The 27,504-nt window shown below is 36.7% G+C and overlaps 1 protein-coding gene across 1 annotated transcript in view; it reads right to left on the bottom strand.

Moving 5' to 3' along the window:
• Positions 1-27,504, bottom strand: part of LOC122814280 (receptor-type tyrosine-protein phosphatase C-like) — a 1,011,948-nt gene that overhangs the window by 466,419 nt on the left and 518,025 nt on the right. Inside the window, exon 7 of the mRNA XM_044086871.1 lies at positions 26,313-26,515. Within this exon, the coding sequence (XP_043942806.1) occupies positions 26,313-26,515 (203 nt within the window). The remainder of the gene's footprint in view (positions 1-26,312; positions 26,516-27,504) is intronic.

Raw genomic sequence — 27,504 nt, 5'->3', positions numbered from 1 at the left:
ATCTAGCTTTAACAGTGCCATCTCATATAGCTTTAATATTCCTTCATTGTCCTCCTTCCCAGTGTGTCAAATTCCACAAATCCTAATGACTTTTGCCAAATTTCTAATATATTCCTTCTTGATAAAATATTCAAAATGATTACCTATATTAGTATATTCAAACATATGACATGTTTACTCATAAGCAGTATGGTTTCTATTCCAAATATTGTACAATTTATGAAGCCTGTTCCCTTACTAACTGAAAAACAGCAAATATTAGAGTCTTACTGGTGCAATTTTCCTTGATGTAAAAATACTTCTTAATATGTCAGGCATGAATTCCTTTTTGAGTGTGTTTTCTCAATGTAAGTATGCTAAAGAATACAACTTTATTTAAACAACATATTTTTTCATATCTAACAATTAGCATTCTGAAATCAGTTACTGTACAAAAGGTGTTCAACAAGGATTGGTTCAACACCTCCCACTTTTCTCCCTCTTCATTAACATTCTCCCCATAAATCTCCCTAATCTAGACATATTACTATTTGCAGACAATAAAGTTACATCTGTTGTATACAAACAGCTTAATTTAGCTTAATTTATTGAACAAAATTCATCAATGTAGTTAAACCATTATGGTTGTCATGAGTGCATCACTGAAACAGATATCACACTTGCATGTGGTATTACACCTTGATGGGGGTTCCGTGCCATCAGATAGTAATGTTATGCAATCAAACTAATACCTAGGTATGCACAAATAGGTGTGACAGCTTGTGACACTCCTGCACTGGCCCAGTAAGGGTTTATATCAGTCCGTTGAAATGGCTGAATATCGAATACCAGATGTTCGAACTGTAAAGTTCGAGCAATGGTAATCACAAAGCCATGGACCACCATATTTTTTCCCAGGGAAAGAATTTGGTGGGCCTTTTCTCTGGCTTCGTGAGTATCAGGACTGTGGGGGGAAGTTATGGGTCAGGTTTAGGTAAGTGTGCAATTGTGTGGATGTTAGAGTTAGGGTGCAGGTTAGGTGAGTTAGGGTTAGCACGTGGGTGAGGTGGGTGTATGATAGTGAAAGACTTTAGGGTTAGGGCGGGATAGGTGACTTAGGGTTAGGGTGCGGGATAGGTGAGTTAGGGTTAGGATGTGGGTGAGGTGGGTGTGTGATAGTGAAAGGCTTTAGGATTAGGGCAGGATAGGTGAGTTAGGGTTAGGGCACGGGTCAGGTGAGTGTGTGATAGTGACGGACCTTATGGTTAGGGTTTGGGTTAAGGTAAGTGGATAGGTAGTAGTGTATGTACAGTTTAGTGTAGGGTGAGAAGTAGGATTTTGAGTGTATGTGGATTGATGCTGTTTTGGTGTGTTTGTGTTGTGTGTATGTTTCTTGGAACAGCAATTTTTTTCCCCAGGGAAGTTTTAAGACTTCAATGTTTTTGCAGTTCGTGGTTTAAAGTTCGAACATATGGTGTTCGAACTTCAGACGTTTCGATGAACTGATATTGACCCGCCCAGTAATCAAGGAGCCTTAATCCTCACCACTAGCAACAGCGAAAGATGTTCACAATGGGAGGATTACAAGTACACACACAGTAAAGTGCAATTTCACTTAAGAGCACACAGAGATCACAGTCAGTCTGGGGCTGGTTTCTGCCTCTTTTTATAGATTCCCCAATAAAACTTCCCACTAGCACAGCTATATGGTTAAGATCTCAGCTGAGGGGTCAAGACAAAACCTCCAGTGCTTTGTGTCCCTGCCCAAGTAGTTGACACATACATACTTTGAGATCTGATTTATATACAAACACACAGACACTCCTGGGGAAGGCTGGCACAGGTTTACTAGCTATTTCCCCTTCTGCCCAGATTATAAGGTAGTTATCACTGCCACCAACCCCTACTTATTAGCTACTATAAGGCCCTTACAAAGGGTGTGCAGTCCTACTGTGTAATGTTACTACTATCCAAATGGTAGTTTTGACCAAGACTTGCAAGGCTATTTAGGAGTGTCCTGTACAGTATCACCAGATACATATGCAAGTACTCTAAGAGCTTAAATATGTCTCATAAATATCACTCACAAAGGTAGGTTTAAATATATTTAGTAATAAATCATAAAAGAACAAAAAAATACTCAATAAACAAACACAGTTACTTCAGAGTTGAGAATCACAGGAAACATTTTAAAACAACATTGCAGGACAGTCTCAAATAAATACAGAAAACATCTAAACTAATCTTTACTATATTCCTATCTATATCTAAAATAAATCACTGTACCCTAGTTACATACTATTAGCAAGGCAAGTGCATATGTGTGGATGTTCTTGCTAGGTCCAAGACAAAACACAAGATGCAAAGTCTCTCTCTGAGAGAGGTCCTAAATCAATATCAAATATTACTGCTGGGTTAGCTTGGATGACATTTTTGTCACCTGACTTTAGTTCTCAAGCTACACCAGAAACTAACATCTCTGTGTTAAATATATATATATATATATATATATATATATATATATATATATATATATATATATATATATATATATCTCAGACATGCAGCTGCTAGGAAGTCATAAAGCAATAAAAACACTTTTACATTTTAGCCACAGTAATTGCTTCTCTCCAAGACAATAGTAAAACATCTAGCTCTAGACATTGTGTCTGCTTCACTGAAACTGAGAGGTAACACAATTATAAAACAATTTCAACTTATTTTCTTGACATTTTGTAAGTTAATCTTCTATGTTCCAGCAGGGTATGCTGTGGTTACATTCTTGAAGCTCAGTACATAACATAGAGTGCTGTATAAATCATATTAATATTCACAAATGACATAGAATTATTTACAAAATTCCAGATAGCTGGGCTGGCAGCATCACACAGGTCACAGTGGCAAAGGTGGTACCCTTCATTTACACATCATTTGAAGATGTATAGGGAGGGAGTATTTTGTGCTTGTGTATTGGTGTGGTGAAGGCTGTGAACTATGAAGGTGTTATGGCCTTTCATGTAGATGTCCTGCACGTACCCAGTACTTGTGTTATATACAAGGGAGGACTCACCACTGTGGACAAATGCTGGTGGGGGATCTAATTTGGAAGCTCAAACTTTCAAAATCTTGAACTTCATGTGGTTGAGACCATAACATCAAAGTTCTGAAAATTTGAAACTTCAATTAAAAAAAAAAATTTTTTTACATGTATGCAGGGGAGCTTGCTTCCCTACACCCCCCACACCCTCTGCTAATTAAATATACCAAGTCCAAGATTGCACTACAGCGATGAGAACAGTAAATTTCCCATTCCATGATGTATGGTGATCTCCATTTAAACCATTCAAAGTTTCAAAAGTTCAATCTTATGGTCTTGACCATATGAAGTTCGAAGTTTTGAACTTTGAGTTTCCAAAGTAGACCCATTGGTGGACATTCCACAAATCATATAACCCAGGACACAGGCCACATAATGAATGGTCTGCTAATAGGGTGTGACATCTACATGATCCTTGGTTTGTGCATTTGTTTGCATAATGAATCAAATTCCCACTTTTTTTTTTTTTTTTTTTCATGTGTTGTCATGGCTGTGGCAGCAAATGTTGATGTGTGTTGATACTGTCTGTATTATACTAATATTACAGTTGGAGTCAGTGATTGTCCACAATCTGTATTCCTCCAGACAGCTGCTGGGACACAGGATTTGTATTTAATTCTTGATGTCTATGATTTAAATCATGGACAGGAAAAGGCCTATCGGGCAGCCCTGATGTAAACACTATCACTGGACATGAGATATAGGTCACTTCACAAATTTGTACATATTTTAAAGCTACGTTTGTGATCAAGTCTTCTACTCACTTGGTGATATAAGTGTAAATGGCAACATCTGACAGTGTGGAATGAATACCTCAGTGTGGGTTCATGCTTTACTAGGAGTCCAATGAATATCCTGGACTCCTGGGCACCTCACCTCTGTGCCCTAAACTTGGCACCTTCCTCACACGTCAGCCATATCTTACAGCAGACCTAGAGCAATGGAGAATGATGGTTTCCTGCCAATTCCAGTTTTCAGGTTTAGTGGAGTGCACACACCAGAATTTGAGTGACAGCAAGCAGAGAGCAGCAGTGACAAGCAGTGAGAAATGCAAAAATTGCAATTGGAAGGTTAATCTGACGCTATAATAGTTTTGCATCCCTCATGCATATAATTAATATCAACTCCACTATCTAAAGTGTTATAAGTGAGAGTGAATATAAGCAGAAGTGGAACAACAGTAAAAGTGTATGGAATATCCTGAACTGGAACCCAGAACCATGTGTATGGAAGACCTACACTTAATACCTGTTGCCACAAGACAGTTGAAATAACAGTTGTCCATATTACAGTTCATTGCTATAACTGCAATGTCACAGCATAAAAAAGGTTGCACACCCTGTACTAGTACCCAGGACCATCTTGCTACCATTGGACTAGTTACCTGATTTTCCCTAATTTACTAATCACTGTTACGGTCTCTCTTTTAACCTCAGAGCACTGTCACTTAGCAGGTTTGTGCAGTGCCCAATAGACTTAATAGAATGCATCCAGTTTCTATTTTTACCTGTTTGGGTCCTTTCTACTACCTGGGTGGTCCAGTCATCCAGTTTGCACACTGCCATGCTTCCCACAAATGAGATAAGAAGAGCCAAACCTGATCTTCATTTTCTCTGATAGCCCATGTTTGTATTAAGCGCTGCATTGCACACTAGTCCACATAAAAGTTAAAAAAACAAGACAAAAAAGGGAAAAAAGACAAAAAGGGACAAGTAGTTGAAATGAAGAAAATCAGTCTATGACATTCACACTTGAAAATGATGGTTCAAATGATATGTCTACAGAGATCTGAATTTGAAGCTCTCACTCTAATGAACATTCAGAGATCCGGATTTGAGCTCTCACTCCGGTCAACCTTCAAATCACAGGAGGTGCCTTATCCCTCTTTGCCACACACACAGCTTTGCAGGAAAGAACTCAAATCATTCTGCACACAACCAACTGCTCCATCATCTGCAGTAATATGAAACCATACAACTGTTATTTGTACATTTATTATACCTGGATGTTGTGTATTTAGTTTTCACGCAACCTGTTATGATTATTGTTTGCAACTATACAGCTCTGTGTTACCTCTGTGTGTTTATTGGTCATTCTTCAGTTATCTGACCAGTAATCTGAAACATGCAGTATGCAAACCATTCTATATCACTGGCCTTAGAATGTGTGAAGATATTAACTTGAAATAATATCAGAGGCAGTTGCCAACAACTTACTGAACACATCCTGTGAATTGTGTGCTGCTTCTTACATTTCCAACAGTATATCTAACACTTTTTAGATCTAAACAAAATATATATATATATTTACAAAAAATGTCCAAAGCCTAATATAGCAAAAGCAGAGCAATTTATTACACCTCTAGCACCTCAGCAACACTGTCTTTAATGGAGTTAAAAGCACTCCACAATACAAACTATTAAATACCTACTAAATTACATTAATTAAACAATTTAACTTCATTAATTGAATAAAATGAAAGTAAAACTCTCCAATTACATTCTAATTAATACCACCGGGGGCCAGGGTACCATACTTAAGAATAAATAAGGTTTCTTTATATAACAATCTTCTCTTTGTTTCTACCACATTTTCACTAAAAGCAACATATTCCAAAACTGTACCTTGAAGCCCCTCTGGGCTACCATTATGAAATTGTTTAAAATGCATAGCAAGAGGGCTTTTAAGTTTCCCATTTTATATATCTCTTACATGCTCCTATAACCTTATCCTGAAAGCCTTCTTGCGTTTATCAATATAATGTCACATGGGCACTTCAAAGCATATATAATACATTCTGTATTACAGCAAAATCTTCCACTTCCCTCAAAGTATATATTTTTAATTTTATCAAAAGTCCTAACCACAAACCTACAAATAATGCAGTTACAACATGGGAATGTGCCCATTATGACTAATCCTCTATTCACTTCTTCTTTAGGAACAACAAAATTACTATGCACTATCATGTCTTTAATGCTTCTACCCCTATGGTAGGAGAATGTAGGGTACCTACATAACCTACCATGAAACTCTTTAAATCTGTAAAGAAAGCCCCAATAATATTTTATGATCTTTTCAACCTCTTCAGTTAACAAATCATAAGTAACCACAATGTACATTTTTTGCTGATTATTATAATTCCCCTTAGATTCTTACATTCTTCTATTATGCCCATACATATCTAACTCCACCTTTAGACAAGGAGTAAGTCACTATAAGTTTATTATAACCTCTTTCAATAACTATTAAGTTCATAATCTTCCTCCATACTATTATTACATAATCTTTTCACCTTTAATAATTCACCATATGGCAAAGCCTTTGACAAATGCGGAGTATGGCAACTATGGGCTTCCCAAAAATGAATGCCATCCTCAAACTTACTATAAATCTTGGTTATTACTTTTCCATCAAAACTTTCTTCTAAATATAAATCTAAAAATTTTATTTTTCTTACAAACTTTAAGCCAAACCTATTACACTGCAGATCACTCAAAAAGTGTTGTATCTGCTCATGACTCCCCTTACAAACAAAACTTAAATCATCTATATACTGGTAATACTTTAAAACATATTTTTTTACAAAATCATATTTATATAGGTACTCATTTTCAAAAAATCCCATCATAACATAAGCATACATAGGGGCAAAAGGTGCCCCCATTGCCATACCTTGTCATTGATGGTACAGTTCACCACTGAATTCAAAAAAAGTATGCCTTAAACTAAAATCAGCCAAGTCAATTATATAAGATATAGAATTACTACCCATAGCATGTTCCAGTGTTTCTATTCCAAATTGATTTTTAATACTGGTATATAAGCTTTTAACATCTATGGTTAACTAATATATACCATCTGTCCATTCTAAATCCAATGTTGTGTTTAAAAAAGGCAAAACTATCTTTTATATAAGAAGCCTGTTTTTTTAAAAAATGGTAAAAGAAAATTATGCAAAAAATCTGCACTTTATTAAGAAACTAGTTACATGCAGAAACTGTCGGGTGGCCAGGAGGACCCCTAAGATTTTTATGAATTTTAGGGAGACAGTAGAATTTAGCCATTTCACATCCTTCCACATTAAATTTATTGTGGACATCTTGTGAAAATAGCCCAATCTCAGTCCCTTGTTCAACAATTCCTAATACTTCTTAACAGCTTCCTGATATTTCCTCATATTACTTTTCTTATAGATTTGGTCATCTTCTAAATGGTCATAGCACATTTTCATATATTGCTTAAGGTGCAAAATCACTATCCTATTTTCTTTATCAGTGGGTTTAAAAATTAGCTCTTCTTTCTTACTTAAATTTTAAGGGCTTCCCATTCTGATTTAGTTAAATTATATTTTATTCCCTTTTTATTATTAAAAAAATTCTCATAGGCAGATTCAAGTGCAAGATTAATCATTGAGGAAAACTGCTGCACACCTTCATGAACAAAAGGTGGAATAAATTGTGTTTTACATGTAATATGTAAAGTGTCTAATTTATAGTGAGCATTAATTTCATCATTATCTAAGTCAGAAAAATGTGAATGAAAACTATCATTTGTTTCAGCTGCCTCATCATCATACAAATCTTCCAAACCATTCAAATCTTTGCTTACCATAAAAAATGCATAAGATGTAATTTTCGAACAAGGCAAAAAATATCTTTTTTTATCATATGTAACCTTGGTACAAATGTTGATATAAACTTTAGACCACAATTCAACACTGCTAATTCATACTCATTCAATATGTATCAAGAAAGATTTATGACATATTCATCCAAAAGCAGAGAATTGTAAGTAGCAATTTTATCAAAAACATGAACAGTTTCATTATTAGTTCCATTTAGTTAGCTTGTACCTTTGCTGTTGCTGCTGCTGGTACTGTCTCTCACAAACCTGTTTCCCACCAGGTTCATGGACCATTCTGGACCTTTTATGTCCATTTTCTTGAGTTTTTTTATTTTTCAGAAATGTATTTGGCATGTAATTTGTGTCCTGTGCCAGTGGTAATGCTGGATAAGTTAAATTGTCTCTTTCCCATTCAGAAGAGGTTTCCGACTACACTACCGGCTCCCCATATTGTCTTATGTTCTCCTCCGGTTCCAAAAAACAGACATTCTTTTGCCGCTTCTTTTTATTGGCTCTCTAAAAATAGACTGAACTGTTATTATAACCCCATAAGTCTCTTTGTAATTTGTGTTTTTTTAGTGTCTATCAATTGCTTCTCACGATTGGCAAGCTTGATTTTAATTTCAGTCAGACACTGTTCTACCCGGGCAATCCCCATGGAAGCTGAAAGAGACTCACACAAAGAAGAAATCTTCATTTTAAGTATACGCTGCTTTAACCTGTTCCTTTCTACCAAAATATTAATCCACTCAATGGGATAGCGATGTGCTGCAGGGATCCATCTAGCCTGGAACTTCTTGTCATTTTCATCATTAGGATCAAAGGGAGTAGATGGACTTTTAAAAGCTCTAAGACCCCTTGGAGTTCTATCCAATTCCAAGTAACATTGTAGACTAAAATGGTTAAAGTAAACAGTAATCTCTTTGGACATAAGATATTCTAATTTGTCATACCGTTCTTGCACTTCTGCAGATAAAGGACCATTTGAATGTTGGCCAATGAAGGAAAAAGGATTATTAGTCCTTTTGTTATATTCATCTTGTAAAAGTTTCATCCAGGATTTAGTTGAATCATCACCAACAGAGCCCACTACACCACATTCTAGACGTCAATCACCTCGTTCACTAGCTGACACAGTGTATTGGTCGATTGTTCTCTGTGTAGAATCACTGAAGTCTTGCCTAAATATTCTAGGCAAGTTCAAAGAAGGGTCACTGGACATCTTAGACCCAAACAAGCAACAGCAACAAAAAAGAAAAAATATGTATGCACATATATATATATATATATATATATATATATATATATATATATATACATACACACAACAAAAAATGTCCAGAGCCCAAGATAGCAAAAGCAGAGCAATTTATTACACCTCTAGCACCTTGGCAAACTGCCTTCAATGGAGTTAAAAGCACTTCACAATACAAACTATTAAATACCTACTAAATTATTTATTTATTTATTTATTTATTTTACATTTGTAGACTGGGCTAGTCTAACTGGATATATGTCCATTTTCAGTAGAGTCCCAGTGAGAAAAGCTCCAAGATACATAGAAAAAAGAAAGAGATAAGCTCCAAGACAGATATAATAAAACAATATAAAAAGTTGCAACAGAAAAACTTAACATCTGTTGGTAATATAAAGTACAGTACACATAGTAAGCATAACTCAAGTAGCACATGGTAAATGTACAAAAAGATGTTACTATTACATATATACATATATTTAGTTGTCATGACATAGTATTTGGTTTCTTAAGGGTAAGTCAGTACAGGTGAGGAGACTGCAATTAGAGTGAGGGAAAGTTATTCAGGGTTAGTACAGGGGCATCACCAGTGGGTATGGAGGAAAAGTTTTAGCTTCTGTTTAAAAAGAATTAATGAGGCCAGAGAAATGAGTTCAGTGGGTAAAAGATTCCAGTGCTTTCCAACAGCATTAGAGATGAGGGAGTCTCCTGCCAAGTTGTTGGTTTTGCAAGTATTGATAAGTATTTTGTTTGAGGAGCGTAAGTTCCTGAGATTGTTGTAGGGGGTAATAATGCTATTGAGTATTGGAGTGTTGGTGGGTTGGTACAGGGTTTTATGGGCTATAGTAAGCTGGTGAAAAAGAATATGGTTTGGAAGTTCAAGCCAACCCAGTTGCTTTAGATTAAGACAATGATGTGTCTAAAAAGAGAGGCAGTTGCAAATCTTGCAATATTATTGTAGGAGACTGCCAGTTTATTTAGGTTGTTCTTAGAAAGGTTAGTATAGATAGGAGAAGCATAAAGTAGAGTGGAGATTAAGTGAGTTCTGGCTATAGCAATCCTGGCCACTGGAGTAAGAAAGGGTTTCATTTTATAGAGGGATCCTAATTTTTTGTTGATTGTTTTCACTGTGCTGTTTATATGAATATCGAAGTTAAGGTTGCTATCTATTGTTATACCTAGAAGTTTGGTGGTAGGTTCAGGAGATATGAAAGTGCCATTATTAGATGTAAGAGAAATTTATTAGGGTGGACTTTTGGGTTGGTGTGAACAGTAAAAGTTTAGTTTTTTGGGGGTTTAGGAGGAGGCAGTGGTTTAAAAAACATTGTTCTACAGTATTGAATGTATTTTGGGTAAGGGACTGTAGTTCAGTTGGAGAAGTGGCTGAACAGATTATTGTAGAGTCGTCGGCATATTGAATGCAGGTGGTTTTAGGGATTGCAGAGTGAAGGTCATTGATAACGATTGAAAATAGGAGTAGGCCTAATATAGAGCCCTGAGGAATGCCAAGAGAAATGGGAAGGAGGTTAGATAGTTTATTGTCCCATAACACAGCTTGCTGTCTATTTTCTAAGTAAGATTTGAACCAATTTATCACTAGGGGATCAAGTGAAAAGGATTTCAGTATATTTATGAGGAGCTGGTGATTGAGCATATCAAAAGCTTTGGATAAATCAATAAAGACTGCAGAGGAAAGAGTATTGTTGTTCCAGTTTTTGTTAATGCAGTCTGTGAAGGATAGGAGGGAAGTGGTGGTACTGTGGAATGGTCTGAATCTAGGTTGACAGTTGGCAAGTAAGTTATTTTGGAGTAGATGGTTAAGTAGTTGCTTATGGATACATTTCTCCATTATTTCTGCTAGGGGAGATAGTAGGGCTATAGGATGGTAGTTAGAAAAGTCATAGGAGTTCCCGCCTTTAGGTAGTGGGATGATATAAGAAATTTTCCAGATAGGTGGGATGGTACCTTCATTTATGGTATGGTTAATAAGAATGGAGATGGGATAGGCTAATGCTTTAGCCCCTTTTTGCAGGTATTCTGCTTAGAGTTGGTTGGCTGCAGGGGTGGTAGGTTTTAGTTTTTGGAGAAGGGAGCAGATAAAGGAAGTAGAGACTGGTTGTAACTGAAAAGGTGGAGGTGGGTTTGTCATGGTTGTAGGCAGTTTTGCAGTTTTGAAGTATTTGGAGAAAGTTGACTAGCAAGAGTTTGGATGGCTTATGTGAAGAAGGAGTTAAAGGCATCAGCAGTATAAGTGAGATTTTCATGGCTAGTGCCTTGTGGGTTAGGTGTGCTACATTGCCCTGGGTATAGTAGTTTGTTGATGCTATTCCAAAACTTTTGTGGTTCTTTTGGTAAGTTTGCTGTATCTGGTAATAATGGTCTTTTTTTGTCTAAGAGGATGGCTTTTTTATGTCAGATTTCTTAGTTGTCTAAAGGTCTGGTGATCTGTAGGATCCTTAGTATTATGCCATTTGGCCCAAGATTTGTTTCTCTGATGGATTTTTTTGCCTAGTGGTGTTTGAGAGCCACGGGGCAGGCTTAGTTTTATTTCTAACAGTGCGAGTTGGGGCATGGTGGTCAAGGATGGCTAATAATGTGGAATTAAAGTATTCTACAGCTTCATTAAGTGGAAGCGATTTAAGTGGAGACCAATTACAGTGTCTAAGTTCTGTTTGGAAGAGTTCAGGGTTAAAACACTTTTTGGTACGTATTGTCTTAAAAGTGTTAGGAAAAGTTAGGTTGGTTTTATGCCGGATTAAATAAGTTAGTGAGTGGTCACTTAGGTCATCTGGGAGGGTACCTACTCTGTATGTAAGGTGAGGAGTATTAGTCAGAATCCAGTCTGAGGTACTTTCTTTGTTATTAGTTTTATTAATTCTAGTAGGGGAGTTAATATATAGTGAAGAGCCATATAGGTTAATGTGGGTAGTAGGGTGTATATTACTACAAGAGTTCCAGTCTATATTAAAGTCTCCTAGGACTATAGTTTCTTGTGGGATATTAATAGAGAGCCAGGTGAGGATATTTTTGATGGTATTAATGTTATTTCTTGGGGGAAGGTAGATACAAATGAGGTATATGGATTTACATGAGTTAACCTGCAATTTAGAAATGATAATTTCAGCATTATTGTCAGAAGGTGGTTTAAGGTTTACAGTGGTGATTTGTAGCTCTGCTTTGTAAAGGATTGCTACCCCAACTCCTTTTTTGGCTGTGCGGTCTAGTCTAAGAATATCATAGCCAGGAGGGGGTGACTTCTTTGTCTTTGGTTGTAGGCTTTAGCCATGTTTCAGATAAACATAGGATGTCAAATATGTGGACATCTAGGAGGCCATGGAGGTGGCCGATTTTATTGTTGATGCTGCGTATGTTAAGATGAGCTATATGGAGAGAGTTAGAAGGTTCTGTAGGGGCCTGGGTTTTACTATTGTTAGAGTTGGAATTGTGAGTAGGAAGTATGGTGTCTGGGCCCGGGTTGGATGGATGTCCCCATCTAGTAAGGAGTGGAGGAATATTTTATTAATGGGGTACCAAGGCTTGTAGTAATAATCAAGTAACTTTCTAATATTTAGAATGGTATACCTAATGTGTGCTAGACTATGATATTTGGCTTGTAGGTAGGAGGGTTTATATGTGGTGTTTATGAAATTTTGGGAGGTAGGGAGTGTAGGTGTTAAAGTATGTTTGGAGGGGAAAGATATGGAGACATATAATGTTTGTTCATAGGAGGTAAGCAGATAAGCAATGGTAAGAGGAGGGAAGAGTGATAATAAGAGTAGTATTTGTATTTGGAGTGGGGTTGATTAAAATAGCCATTGTATTAGATTATACAGTGGATGAAGAGGTAAAGAAGTATCAGCAGGTTAGAAGATAAATTATTCAGTGTGATGATGCAAGTGGGAGGGATGGGAGGTAGGGTAATAATTGGTAATGTGTTGTGATTAATGAGGGTTGGGAGTGGTAATTAGATCATCTGCTGTATTGGTTCTGATTTGATGGGGGTGTGGTTTTAGAGAAACAAATTTAGGACCACTGGGGGTGGGTGGAAATTGGGGGCAGGGTAGGGGAGCGGAGTGAGCCCGCAGGGCGAACGGAGTGGTAGAGACCAGTGAGTGAAACAGGCAAGGAGAAACAATCAGTGGATAGCTGACTGATAGGGTAAGTTAGGTTGGAGTAGCTGAAGGATAGATGAGAAGTGTAGTGGAAGAATTCCAAGGAGGGTAAAGAGAGAATACAGCAAGATAAGAGGTGTAAGAGAGAGCTATTGTAACAGGGTGAAGACAGTAGTCACGAGAATGAGTAGTCATGAGAATGGGTTATTCTTGTGTGTAGGGATAGACAAAAAGCTGAAGACTGGACAGGGGTGCAACCTAGTAGCCAGGGACCTGAATTACACAGTACTATTGACTGAAGAGGACTAGTCAAGAGTTAGATAGGTCGCTCAGTTCAGCAAAGAAATGTTAAAAAGACAGACAGGGGCTGGATTTAACTACAGGGTATGGGGTATGGCTGCTGGCTTACCTGGCAGAGAGGCCTTTAATTACAGACTATACAGACCAAGGATACTACACTTAAACAGCCAGTGTAATAAAACACATACTTTCTTCTTTCTTTTGGTCAATAGCACAGGGAACCCTTATAGGGTGCAGAAACAGTTGCAGAGTTAATTAATTAAACTATTTGACTTCATTAATTGAGTAAAATTAAAGTAAAACTCTCCAATTACATTCTAAATTAATACCACCAGGGGCCAGGGTATCATACTTAAGAATAAATAAGGTTTCTTTATACAACAATATTTTCTTTGTTTCTACCACATTTTCACTAAGAGCAACATGTTCCAAAATTGTACCTTGAAGCCCCTCTGGGCTACCATTATGAAATTGTCTAAAATGCATAGCAAGAGGGCTTTCAAGTTTCCTATTTTTTTATATCTCTTACGTGCTCCTGCAACCTTAACCTGAAAGCCCTCTTGCTTTCACCAATATAAAACATGTCACACAGGCACTTCAAAGCATATATAATACATTCTGTATAACAGCAAAATCTTCCACTTCCCTCAAAGTATACATTATTAATTTTATCAAAAGTCCTAACCACAAACCTACAAATAATGCAATTACCACATGGGAATGTGCCCATTATGACTAATCCTCTATTCCAGGCATGGGCAAACTACGGCCCGGGGGCCACATGCGGCCCGTTAAACGTTTTGATTCGGCCCGCCAAACTTGAAAAAAATTAATAAATTAACCTTGTTAATGTTTTATTTCCCCTGCAATTCTGATGTTTCCTCACTAGATGGCGCACTCTAGATATTGGCTTTGTTGAGGTGAAGCGTAGGCCTATTACTCCACGTTTGCACTTTACCCTTTGACCCACCGCCCCTCTATGAAGATGAGCGGACCCAAGAAAAGGAAAGTGGACAGAGAATGTCGAGTGTTCAATAAGGAGTGGACAACTAAATATTTTTTCACTGAACACCGATCATCTGCTGTTTGCCTGATATGCCAAGAAACTGTGGCGGTTTTTAAAGAGTATAATATTAGCCGTCACTTTGCCACAAAGCACGCTAATTATGCTAGCAAGCTCTCAACAAAAGAGTGGGAAGCTGCTGCTGAGAAGGTGGCAGCTAATTTGAAGGCTCAGCAAAGTTTTTCACCGTCAAACTGCCATTCAAGAGTCATCTACCAAGGCCAGTTTTATGCTTTCTTTCTAAATAGCATTGGCCTGCAAACCACTGTCTGAGCGCTAGTTTTTAAAAGAATGTATGGTAGAGACAGCAGGTATTTTGTGCCCGGAGACCAAAGACAAATTTGAGAAAATCAGTTTATCACGGCGGACAGTGACTCGCCGTGTGGAACTAATAGATGAAGATATCACCAGCAGATTAAACAAAAAGGCGAAGTCATTCACTTTTTATTCTTTAGCACTGGATGAAAGCAACAATGTCAAAGACACTGCTCAGCTCCTCATTTTTATCCGAGGAATCAACGAAACTTTTGAAATAACGGAGGAGTTTTTGACAATGGAGCCTCTGAAAGGACAAACACGGGGAGAGGACTTGTTTGAACAGGTGTCTGCTGCCATCGAAAACATGAAGCTTCCCTGGAGTAAGCTTGTTAATGTCACCACAGATGGATCTCCGAATTTAACGGGAAAAAACGTTGGCCTGCTGAGGAGAATCCAGAATAAAGTGAAAGATGAAAACCCTGACCAGGATGTCATTTTCCTCCACTGCATCATCCACCAGGAATCTCTATGTAAATCGGTGTTACAGCTGAATCATGTTGTGAATCCTGTGGTGAAACTCATCAACTTCATATGCGCACGGGGACTTCAGCACCGTCAGTTCATTGCATTCCTGGAGGAAACTGATGCGGATCACCAGGACCTGCTTTATCACTCCCGTGTCCGCTAGTTGAGTTTGGGCAAAGTTTTTCAACAAGTGTGGGAGCTCAAAGAGGAGATTGGCGTGTTTTTGGAGTGGCAGGGGAAGACTGATGAATTTCCTGAGCTGAGCAACAAGAGCTGGATGTGTGACTTTGCGTTTGCTACGGACATATTTTCACACTTGAATGAGCTCAACGTGAAACTGCAGGGGAAGGAGCAGTTTGTGCATGACATGTACACAAACGTGAAAGCCTTCAAATCCAAGCTGGCTTTATTCTCCAGGCAGATTTTGAACAAGTCATTCACTCATTTTCCTAGACTAGCCACGCTGAAAGAGGCCGGAGCAAAAGTAAAGAAATACAGTGAGTCACTGGATGCACTGCACGGAGAATTCTGCCGTCGGTTTTGGATTTCGACAAAATTGTCAAGTCACTTCAATTGGTGGCCTTTCCTCTGTCACAAGACCCCGAAACAGCTCCAGAGGAGCTTCAGCTCGAACTGATCGACCTTCAGTCCGACCCTTAAAAGAGAAGTTCAGCTCTCTGAAACTAAATGACTTCTATGCTTCACTCAATGATGCAGCGTTTCCAAATCTAAAGGCGCGCAGATGATGTTGGCTTTGTTCAGCTCTACCTTCGTGTGTGAACAGACCTTCAGCATCATGAACATCAACAAAGCCAGCCACAGATCCAAGTTAACAGACCTACACCTCAGATCCATCCTGAGAATCGCCACAACAAAACTAACTCCAGACTTTGATCGCTGGCTAAAAAGGAGACCAACAACACTGCTCCCATTAAAATGTGTGTGTCTCCGTGATACGCACGTTGTTAAAATAAACAGTGCGCGCAGATCAAATATAACACTTCACAGACTGACTTGCTGCAACTGTTTCGTCCTTGCACTGGTTGTTGTTGACTTTTGGCACCGGGGAAACAAATTGAATAAAAGGAACAGGACAAGTACATCTGCATCTCCTACCGTTTTTGAAAAAAAAAGACAGTCAGGAGGAGAATGATGGTGATATCCTGAAAGATAACAGAACTTTCAGTGCTTTAAAATAAAATGGTCATTTATTTGATTTTCAGTGTTTAAAGACTCATTTCGAAGTCAGAGATTTTATTGTAATGCTTTTCTTCATTTTCATTGGAAATTAAAGCACATGTTTTCTCCATATCCCAAGATGTGTATTTTTCCCCCAATGAGGTGATGTTTTCAAAGCATGCCATCTACCTGCTCCTGTTCCGGCCCCTTTGCAAATGTTAGAACTCAATGTGGCCCACGAATCAAAAAGTTTGCCCACCCCTGCTCTATTCACTTCTTCTTTAGGAACAACTAAATTACTATTATATCATATATCATATATATCATGTCTTTAATGCTTCTACCACTATGGTAGGAGAATGTAGGGTACCTACATAACCTACCATGAAACTCTTTAAATCTGTAAAGGAAGCCTCAATAATATTTTATGATCTTTTCAACCTCTTCAGTTAACAAATCATAAGTAACCACAACGTACATTTTTTGCTGATTATTATTCCCCTTAGATTCTTACATTCTTCTATAATGCCCATACATATCTAACTCAGTTTGTTGTTTACCTTTAGACAAGGAGTAAGTCGCTATATGTTCATTATAACCTATTTCAATAACTATTCTAGCTGTTTTATCAAGTTCATAATATGCCTCCATAATATTGTTACATAACCTTTTCACCTTTAATAATTCACCATATGGCAAAGCCTTCGACAAATGTGGAGGATGGCAAATCATATCAAAACTTTCTTCTAAATATAAATCTAAAAATTTTACTTTTTTTACGTACTGTGGACCATCATACTGCAAGCCAAACCTATTACACTGCAGATCACTCAAAAAGTGTTGAATCTGTTCCTGTGCCCCCCTTACAAGCAAAACTTAAATCATCTATATATCGGTAATACTTTAAAACATATATTTTTTTACAAAATCATATTTATATAGGTACTGAGTTTCAAAAAAATCCTATCATAACATAAGCATACATGGGGGCAACAGGTGCCCCCATTGCCATACCTTGTCATTGATGGTACAGTTCACCACTGAACTCAAAAAAATTATGCCTTAAACTAAAATCAGCCAATTCAATTATATAAGATATAGGATTACTACCCATAGCATGTTCCAGTGCTTCTATTCCAAATTGATGTTTAATACTGGTATATAAACTTTTATCATCTATGGTTAACCAATATATACCATCTGTCCGTTCTAAATCCAATGTTTTGTTTAAAAAAATCAAAACTATCTTTTATATAAAAAGCCTGTTTTTTAAAAAATGGTAAAAGAAAATTATGCAAAAAATCCCCACTTTATTAAGAAACTAGTTATATGCAGAAACTGTCGGGTGGCCAGGAGGATCTCTAAGATTTTTATGAATTTTAGGGAGACAGTAGAATTTGGCCATTTCACATCCTTCCACATTAAATTTATTGTGGACATCTTCTTGTGAAAAATAGCCCAATCTCAGTCCCTTGTTCAACAATTCCTGATACTTCTTAACAGCTTCCTGATATTCCCTCATATTACTTTTCTTATAGATTTGGTCATCTTCTAAATGGTCATAGTACATTTTCATGTACTGCCTAAGGTGCAAAATCACTATCCTATTTTCTTTATCAGTGGGTTTAAAAATTAGCTCTTCTTTCTTACTTAAATTTTAAGGGCTTCCCATTCTGATTTAGTTAAATTATATTTTATTCCCTTTTTATTATTAACAGATTTCTCATAAGCAGATTCAAGTGCAAGATTAATCATTGAGGAAAACTGCTGCACACCTTCATGAACAAAAGGTGGAATAAATTGTGTTTTACATGTAATATGTGAATCTAATTTACAGTAAGCATTAATTTCATCAATATCTAAGTCAGAAAAATATGAATGAAAACTATCATTTGTTTAATCTTGCTCATCATCATATAAATCTTCCAAACCATTCAAATCTTTGCTTACCATAAAAAATGTATAAGATGTAATTTTCGAACAAGGTAAAAAATATCTTTTTTTATCATATGTAACCTCGGTACAAATGTTGATATAAACTTTAGACCACAATTCAACACTGCTAATTCATACTCATTCAATATGTATCCAGAAAGATTTATGACATATTCATCCAAAAGCACAGAATTGTAAGTAGCAATTTTATCAAAAACATGAACAGTTTCATTATTAGTTCCATTTAGTTCACTTGTACCTTTGTTGTTGCTGTTGCTGGTACTGTCCCTCAGGGACCCGTTTCCCACCAGGTTCATGGACCATTGTGGACCTTTTATGTCCATTTTCTAGAGTTTGTTTATTTTTTAGAAATGTATTTGGCATGTAAGTTGTGTCCTGTGCCAGTGGTAATGCTGGATAAGTTAAATTGTCTCTTTCCCATTCAGAAGAGGTTTCCGACCACACTCCCGGCTCCCCATATTGTCTTTTGTTCTCCTCCGGTTCCAAAAATCAGACATTCCTTTGCCACTTCTTTTTATTGGCTCTCCACAAATAGACTGAACTGTTATTATAACCCCATAAGTCTCTTAATTGTTTTTTTTAGTGTCTATCAATTGCTTCTCAAGATCGGCAAGCTTGATTTTAATTTCAGTCAGACAATGTTCTACCCGGGCAATCCCATGGAAGCTGAAAGAGACTCACATAAAGAAGAAATCTCCATTTTCAGTTCATGCTGCTTTAACCTGTCCCTTTCTACCAAAATATTAATCCACTCAATGGAACAGTGATGTGCTGCAGTAATCCATCTAGCCTGGAACCTCTTGTCATTTTCATCACTAGGGTTAAAGGGAGTAGCTGGACTTTTAAAAGCTCTAAGACCCCTTGGAGTTCTATCCAATTCCAAGTAACATTGTAGACTAAAAAGGTTAAAGTAAACAGTAATCTCTTTGGAAATAAGATGTTCTAATTTGTCATACCATTCTTGCACTTCTGCAGATAAAGGACCATTCGAACGTTGGCCAATGGAGGAAAAAGGATTATTAGTCCTCTTATTATATTCATCTTGTAAAAGTTTCACCCAGGATTTAGTTGAATCATCACCAACAGAGCCCACTACACCACATTCTAGATCTCAATCACCTCGTTCATTAGCTGGCACAGTGTATTGGTTGATTGTTCTCTGTGTAGAATCACTGAAGTCTTGCCTAAATATTCTAGGCAAGTTCAAAGAAGGGTCACTGGACATCTTAGACCCAAACAAGAAAGAACAACAAAAAACAAAAAATATGTATGTATATATATATATATATATATATATATATATATATATATATATATATACACTTAACAAAAAATGTCCAGAGCCCAAGATAGCAGAAGCAGAGCAATTTATTACACCCCTAGCACCTCGGCAAACTGCCTTCAATGGAGTTAAAAGCACTTCACAATACAAACTTTTAAAAACTTACTAAATTACACTAATTAAACAATTTAACTTCATTAATTGAATAAAATTAAAGTAAAACTCTCCAATTACATTCTAAATTAATACCGCCAGGGGTCAGGCTACCATACTTAAGAATAAATAAGGTTTCTTTATATAACAATCTTCTCTTTGCTGTTACCACATTTTCACTAAAAGTAACATGCTCCAAAATTGCACCATGAACCCCTCTGTACTACCATTATGAAACTGTTTACAATGCATAGGAAGAGGGCTTTCAGCTTTCCCATTTTTTATATCTCTTACATGCTCCTGCAACCTTAACCTGAAAGCCCTTTTGCGTTCACCAAAATAAAACACGTCACAAGTGCACTTCAAAGGAAATATAATGCATTCTGTATTACTGCAAAATCTTCCACTTCCCTGAAAGTGTATATTATTAGTTTTATCAAAAGTTCTAACCACAAATCTACAAATAATGCAGTTACCGCATAGGAATCTGCCCATTATGACTAATCCTCTATTCACTTCTTTTTAGGAACTACAAACTTACTATGTACTATCATGCCTTTAATGCTTCTACCCCTACGGTAGGATAATGTAGGGTACCTACATAACCTACCATGAAACTCTAAATCTGTAAAGGAAACCCCAATAATATTTTATGATCTTTTCAACCTGTTTAGTTAACAAATCATAAGTAACAACAACATACATTTTTTGCTGATTATTATAATTCCCCTCAGTATACATTCTTCTGCCCATATATATCTAACTCAGTTTGTTGTTTAACTTTAGACAAGGAGAAACATTCTTAAACCTTGTGGAACAGTTTTAAGTTGCAAGCATTCATTAAAATATGATATATCCATATCCAGTGTCTTGAGTTCCAATTGGAACATATTTAGGGTAAATAAAGATGTCTATGATAAGGTGGGTAAAGAACCAAAATTTGTAAATAGTACAGGAGAAAACTTTAAGAAGCCCCTGGAACATAAACGTTCTAGTACAACAGATGCTAGTACAAGGCCTTGTGGAGCTTGCAGTCAATGCCCCTTTATTTTTAAGGAAAAAATAATTACCCTAAACAACAGAATGCATAGCAGAGTTTACTTTAAAAAGGGTAATTGTAAGACTAGCAATGTGGTCTATTTACGTGTTTGTGCCACATGTTTTTACTTTTATGTAGGTAAGACCGAACGTCCCTTAAGCTGTAGAATATATGAACATGTAAACTATATCAAAAATGGGAAATAGAATAGCGCATTGTATAAACATTTTCAGACTTGTTCCAACTTTGATCATTTTTTATTTGGGATAGTGGAAATTATTAAATTGGATGGCAGGGGGAGAGACTGAAAAAATAATTTAAAGAAAAAAGAAACAGAATGGCAGCTTAGCTTAGCCGCAATGTTCCCGCCAGGCTTGAATGATGCAATTTCTATTGTTCCTATGTTACATGAAAAAGCAGATAAAATATAACAAACTACAAGGTATGTGTGTTTTTAAAAAAAAAGTTTGGTTAAATATATTGAACCTTACATGCTGCAAGAAGGTGCTTTGTGGTGATCATATCCAGGCCTTTTTAATTAATTGATGTGTGAAGGTTTTGAATTATATTTAACATTTCATTGGTGGAATTTCAATTGATGTTAGTATTTAAACTGCCTTTTTATTGCCTTCTTTGTTATTCTGATGAAGTCTCTCTTTAATGAGATGAAAGCACTCAATAACTGTGTTAATAAAAAACTTTTGTGGATTATAGCAGCTGTGGTGGTGATTAATTGGACTACATCTCTTTTATGTGCATTTTTTGCTGGTCTCTGACTTATATGTGTGACTACCTCCCCAGTGTTGCCAAATGAATGAATTGGATGAATGACACATTGGAACATGGGGTGTCTGTGATGGAATGAGGGATATCTGTTGTGGAATGAGCGTGGTCTGTGATGGAACGTCGACTCAGAGGGGAACACATTTCATGGGCATAACTCAGCCACATCATCTGCTGTTAGCCAACATGGCTGTGCCTGATCATGATCTCATAGTGGCAGTACTTCCACTGCTCTGTCCATGGATGAGCTGTCCATGCCCAGACATGGCAAGCCATGGTGTCATGGATCTGGGCATCCCCATGAAGGGAGCTCATCCAGCAGACATCAGTTATGTTCAGATAGCAGCAGTGCATCTGACCATGGGCATGGACATGACAGTGCAACTGCTGGCAGAACCAGTTCTCATGTTCATAGAGGAAAACTATGAACTGCCACCTCTACCATGCATGGCTCACACCTGTCTGACATATCAAGATGTAGAGCTAACACAGAGCTTGACTGTGCTCATGCAAACACTCACACACCAAAACCCCACAGACACATACAGAATAGTTACATGGTCCAGCTGTGCAGCTTAAAACTCATTTTGTTTCACTGGCCATTTACTGGTTTATCCAAATGTCTGTCTGCTTTTCTTTCTTACTCACACACACTCAACTGACTTTTGGTGCCAGCCTAGGCTTCCTGCCTCCCCACACAACACCCTGTGCAAATGATGATAACTGTACAATATCCCTGTTTTCTGTCTTTTGGATTCAGGCATACATAAGCTTTGAGTCTGATGCTCTGGTTACATAGCTGACTTAGTGCTTAGTATATCTGCATTTGTGGTGTATAAACTGGTAATGGTACCTTTGACTTATATTGGACTTGGAATGTTAGACAGTTGATAACATCAACATTTCCCAAGGATTCCCTGCGGGATGCACAATCGGAGATGCTGGGTGGGCAGATTGGACTGATAAGGGAGATTATTTTTCTGAGCTATGATACAGAATTGCAATTGACTAGGCATGGTAAGGCCTTGCTGTGTCTAATAATAGTAGCTGCCAAAAATGCAATTACTAGAAAATGGAAATCAAAATCTAAACCAACTATACTGGAAGTAATGAATATAGTAACAGAGATAAAACAACTGATATTGAGATGTTTAGAAAAAAGTAGGCACAAACTACACAGGAAAAATGTGAATTGAGGGAACAATACATATAAGGGAGGAATGAGGTTTAAAAGGTGGCAGGACTTAAATGAGCTATGTAATGTTTGACTGAAAAAGACTGGGTAGATTATAAGTGATTTTGTAACTGGGAGTGTATCAGTATAGTTTGTGATGTAAAACGCTTGCAACTAGGATTGTGTTGGTGTGGTTTGTTTTAATTTATATAAATGTATGATTGCCTGTGTAGTAAGTGATGGTTTAATAAAGATGTTTCTTGTTTAAAAAAGGTCGGAATTGAATAATTAATGTAATTTTCCTTAGTTTATATGATATATAATAGTATATGTGAAGTACAATGTTTGTCATGTTAATTATAGTGTGATTACTTTTATATGAATGTAAATTTGCCTATGTCAGAAGTGAAAATTCAATAAGGGTGTTTGAAAACAAATGTACCAACTTTATTGTGAATGATCTTATGAGGGTTGTGAAGTCAGAAACTGCAATGTGTATCATTACTTTCTAAATTCTCTGTTTAATGATTTTTCACTACAAACATATGGTGCTAAACTGCGGGCATGTAGTGATCATCAGTACATTTGAGAGGTATGACTATTTGAATCTTTGATGCCTAAATAATGGACACATATAAGTCAAATAAGTTTGTGCTGTCACATGTTAAGGTAATTTCTGTACAAATCTCCCACCTTTTTGCTTGCTTACAGTATCAAGTAATGAAATACAAGGATATGCCACACATTCACTTATTCTCGATAAAATTTTCAATGTACGATGACTTATTTTTTGGATTATAAACCTCCCTTTTAAAATCAATGCAGCAGATGTTTCCAGTCAATGTCTGTTGCTTTATGCTCTGCTTTACTTTAATATCTGTTATATCCCAACTCCAGCTTTAGATTACACAGAAGCAAATTATTTTCACATCAAAAACAATATATTTTTTTACAGACTACCCTTTTTTGAGCAAGCTAAAAGGAATACTGTGTTTGAAGGCAAGTCTTTATCTCACCATAACCATACCTTTCAACTATCCTTGATTTTGCACAAGATTCATGATTTCGACTTACATTTTTGCAATGTCCCTCATAACTTTTTGATGTCCTGGTAAATCACTGAGGATTACAGTTGGTAAGTAATGACAGAAATTAGCATTTCATGCTTCTTGTTCTTCAGAAAATGCATACTGATACCAAGCCCATTGTTCAATATAACTTTTGAAATTAATTTGAGTAATATGTAAAGACTGTGCCTAATTTTTGGGCCTTTAGCCCCTCATCAATCTTGGCTTTGTCCAGAATTCTTGAGCAAAGAATTTGAGAGGTATGAGCGTAACAAAAGGATGTGCAGGAATAATCATACATGGGATACCAGTGATAAAAATACCATTTGTTATTCAGATAGGCCCAATGGACACACAGTTCATTCTCAAGGATGACTTGGCAGCCATGTCTAATTTAATGTCTTGCTCAAGTTCACACAGCAGGGAAATAGGGGCTGAGAGAATCAAACTTTGTTCTACAGGAACTACATCTCACAGCCTTACTTAGCCCATTGTGCAATCTGACAGTACCATTAGCAAGATTATTTAGGTTTAAAGAGCAGGTACAAAAACTAGAACAAACAATGAAAGACAATGGCTGGACCTCATGACAAACCAGGACAACAATGAAGAACCATGTAAATGGGCCAAAACAGAGTGACTAGCTGAGCTATAGGAGGTGGTATGAAAAGATATTCTAAGGTGGTGCTGTTGTAGTCATCTGTTGTTGATATTTGACACAATATCAAGGACTTGCAGTTTTTAAACTGAGTCATTATGCACCTCATTACAGTACCTCTTTGGAGACTGGTGTGCCACACAAAAAATAATGCAGAATGAGGTGCAGATATGTGCATGCTAACGACATTTATATATTTTTCTTTGTTTATTGAGGAAGTCAGCCTGGGATAAAATCTTTTTTCAGCACAGGACTGGGGAGAAAAACGTCACATTTAACACCAGTTTTGACATATACATAAAATACATCTACACAATACCAGAAGGAATACAAAATATAGGTAACAGCTTATATACACATCACAGTTTACATAAATATATACAGTGTTGAACAATTGTTGGAAATAGAGTAGCAAAGGAAGATATAACATAGCAAAAGATACTGCAATATTACATGCGAATTCTAGCAATTAAAATAATGAAAATAAGAGGAAGCTTAACTATGAAAATATTAGAAAGGGGGGAAGTGGTTGATAATAAAATATAGTATAATATGCTAGCTGCAGAGTGATTATGAAGGCATTATTCCATTTAAGATTGAGAAGTACACTAATTTGGAAAGTGTGAATGGTTGGGGCTACTTGAACTCTTATAAGGAGTAGCAGTGTTGGAGATGAGGTGAGAGAGTGATGAAAATTTGACAGAGGGGGGACAGGGAAATAGTGGTTGAACAGGTCACCAGCATGCAAGGTAGCCAACTTGATAGGGTGAGGTGGAGGGCAGGAATAATGGCTGAAGAGAGAGAGAGACAGAGAGAAAGAGAGAGAGAGAGAAATTTTGATTTCTCATGACCAGCTAAGGTAGGGAAACTGCAAGATTAAGTCACCTGACACAATGATGTGGTTAGAATCTGTCTGCTGACATGAGGCAGAGGCTGGCTGGGAAACACGTCACATCTCATATGCCTTACCAAACAGCCAGGGAAGTTAGGTTGCTACATGGATTCATAAGAGATTATGCAACATATTAATCCTGCAAAAGAAAGATAGATAAGATACTGAATTTGCAGTTAGAATGGTTGCCATGGAAGAGAGAATTTGTTTCCAGTAGTAATGATTGTGTGGAGAACAAACAGAATGAGTGAGCAGAACTGAATGTCTAATCTCTGCCAGAAAGTAATGGAGGTAGGGGAGTAATTCATTGGTTACTAAGTTTGGTAGGGAATATCAGTCATATGCCATCAGTTGTTATTTGAGTAAAGGGGACTTGTGACATATGTCAGAGACAGAATGATGTAGTGGGTGCTGTGTTAGAGTGGAGCAGATGCTACCCATTGCTGGTATTTTTGTGCTCCATGGCTGATACGTCAATCTCATGCATGGTGAGAGAATTGGAGGGACAACCAATATCTGTACATTAGTACAATCCCTTTCTAGAGAATATTCTGCCAACCTCTTGCTCCAGCTCTAATTAACTGTATGAGTCATATATATCGACAAAACAAATATGTCAGAACTCTGTATCTTCTTACAGAAGCAATTCATGAACTATGATCCCCTGTGACTCCCTGTATGCATAGTGTAGCCTTTAAGGAAGCAGTCTGATAAAAAATATAATTATCACTTTTGTTTTCCATATATGAAGGGAGGAGTTTAGAGTGATATTGTATAAACTTTCCCTGTTTAGATGAAAAATAGATTCATCCTGTTAACTACTGTGATAATAATACTATGTTAAGAACTGATCACTGAGAACAATAATAATAAAAACAACACTATACTAAATCAAATAAAGACAGATACATTACCTCAATGTTATATGTTGATAGATAATGAAGATTAGAAAGATGAAAGAAGCAGTGAGTCATATTTGTCATGCTATTTTTCAGCAGTGATTTTTCTTCCAAAATGAAGTCATTCTTTGGGCCATTAATTTCACCTCTTTCACATGTAATAAGAACTTCATTTTTGGTTAGGAAAATTGATTTTATTTCTTTAACTTGCTGTGGTGCTATACAAAAGAATAAAATGAAAAGAAAAACATTACAATATAAATGACCCATTTTGTGATTTCTTTAAGATTTATTATATATATCTTTGCATATGTCTTACTTGTCTTTTCTACTGAACGCCAATAATGATCTGACAGTTTTCCCGTTTAGTGATTAATACCCAGTCTAATGTTTATGTTTAAATATTCACAAATGTTTCATAAAATAACTCAAATAAAACATTGTATTTATGGTTACAAGAATGGGTTAAATTCATTCAACATAACCAAGGCAAAATAGCAAAAATATACACAACCATGTCACTGATTCAATCATTCCACATTTCAGTAACCATGCTCAGCAGTATGACAGCAACAAAAATACTAATACTTTCACTGTGCAGAGAAAAAAGTGAAAAAAGAATACATATTCTCAGCTGGAATCTGATCTGTCAAGAATGTTGCAGACTTAACTTTGAAAGAACCATAGAAACTGAAACAGAGTTTAGGAAGAAACAAGCTAAGTGTCAATTTATTTCAAAGCTGTGTCAACCATGGATGGCACAGCATTTTAATATTTCTATACAAAATATAATAATAGTCATGCACATTAAAATAATAGAACTGATATACACTTGTTTTAATCCAGTTTTTAATTTAGTTGTTAAGCTGTTTCTCATCTCATTTTGTCCTTAATGAAATTATATCTATCAGCCCATAGAATTCAGAAAGGTTTACCATGATGTAGAAGCCTTATCTCACAAGGTTTCATCATTGTAGTAAATCTTTCTTCTGAGACCATTCGGCTGGAAAATGGTTTCACTGGGAAAGCTACATGCTAATGTGTTTATCTGCAGAAGATGATAATGCTAATTAACTATGTTCTCTCCCCCAGGTAAAAATTTTAATCTAGGTAAAAGTAAACAATGTCTCCTATGAGAATAGCTGTGGCATAGATAAGTACAACAGAACCATGTGTGATGTGTGTGTGTGTGTGTGTGTGTGTGTGT

The sequence above is a fragment of the Protopterus annectens genome, chromosome 10.part0, assembly GCF_019279795.1.
Source record: "Protopterus annectens isolate FY-2018-M chromosome 10.part0, PAN1.0, whole genome shotgun sequence".
NCBI classification, from domain to species: Eukaryota; Metazoa; Chordata; order Ceratodontiformes; family Protopteridae; genus Protopterus; species Protopterus annectens.
The sequence above is the reverse complement of the archived record's forward strand: the minus strand, read 5'-3'. Positions and strand labels throughout refer to the sequence as shown.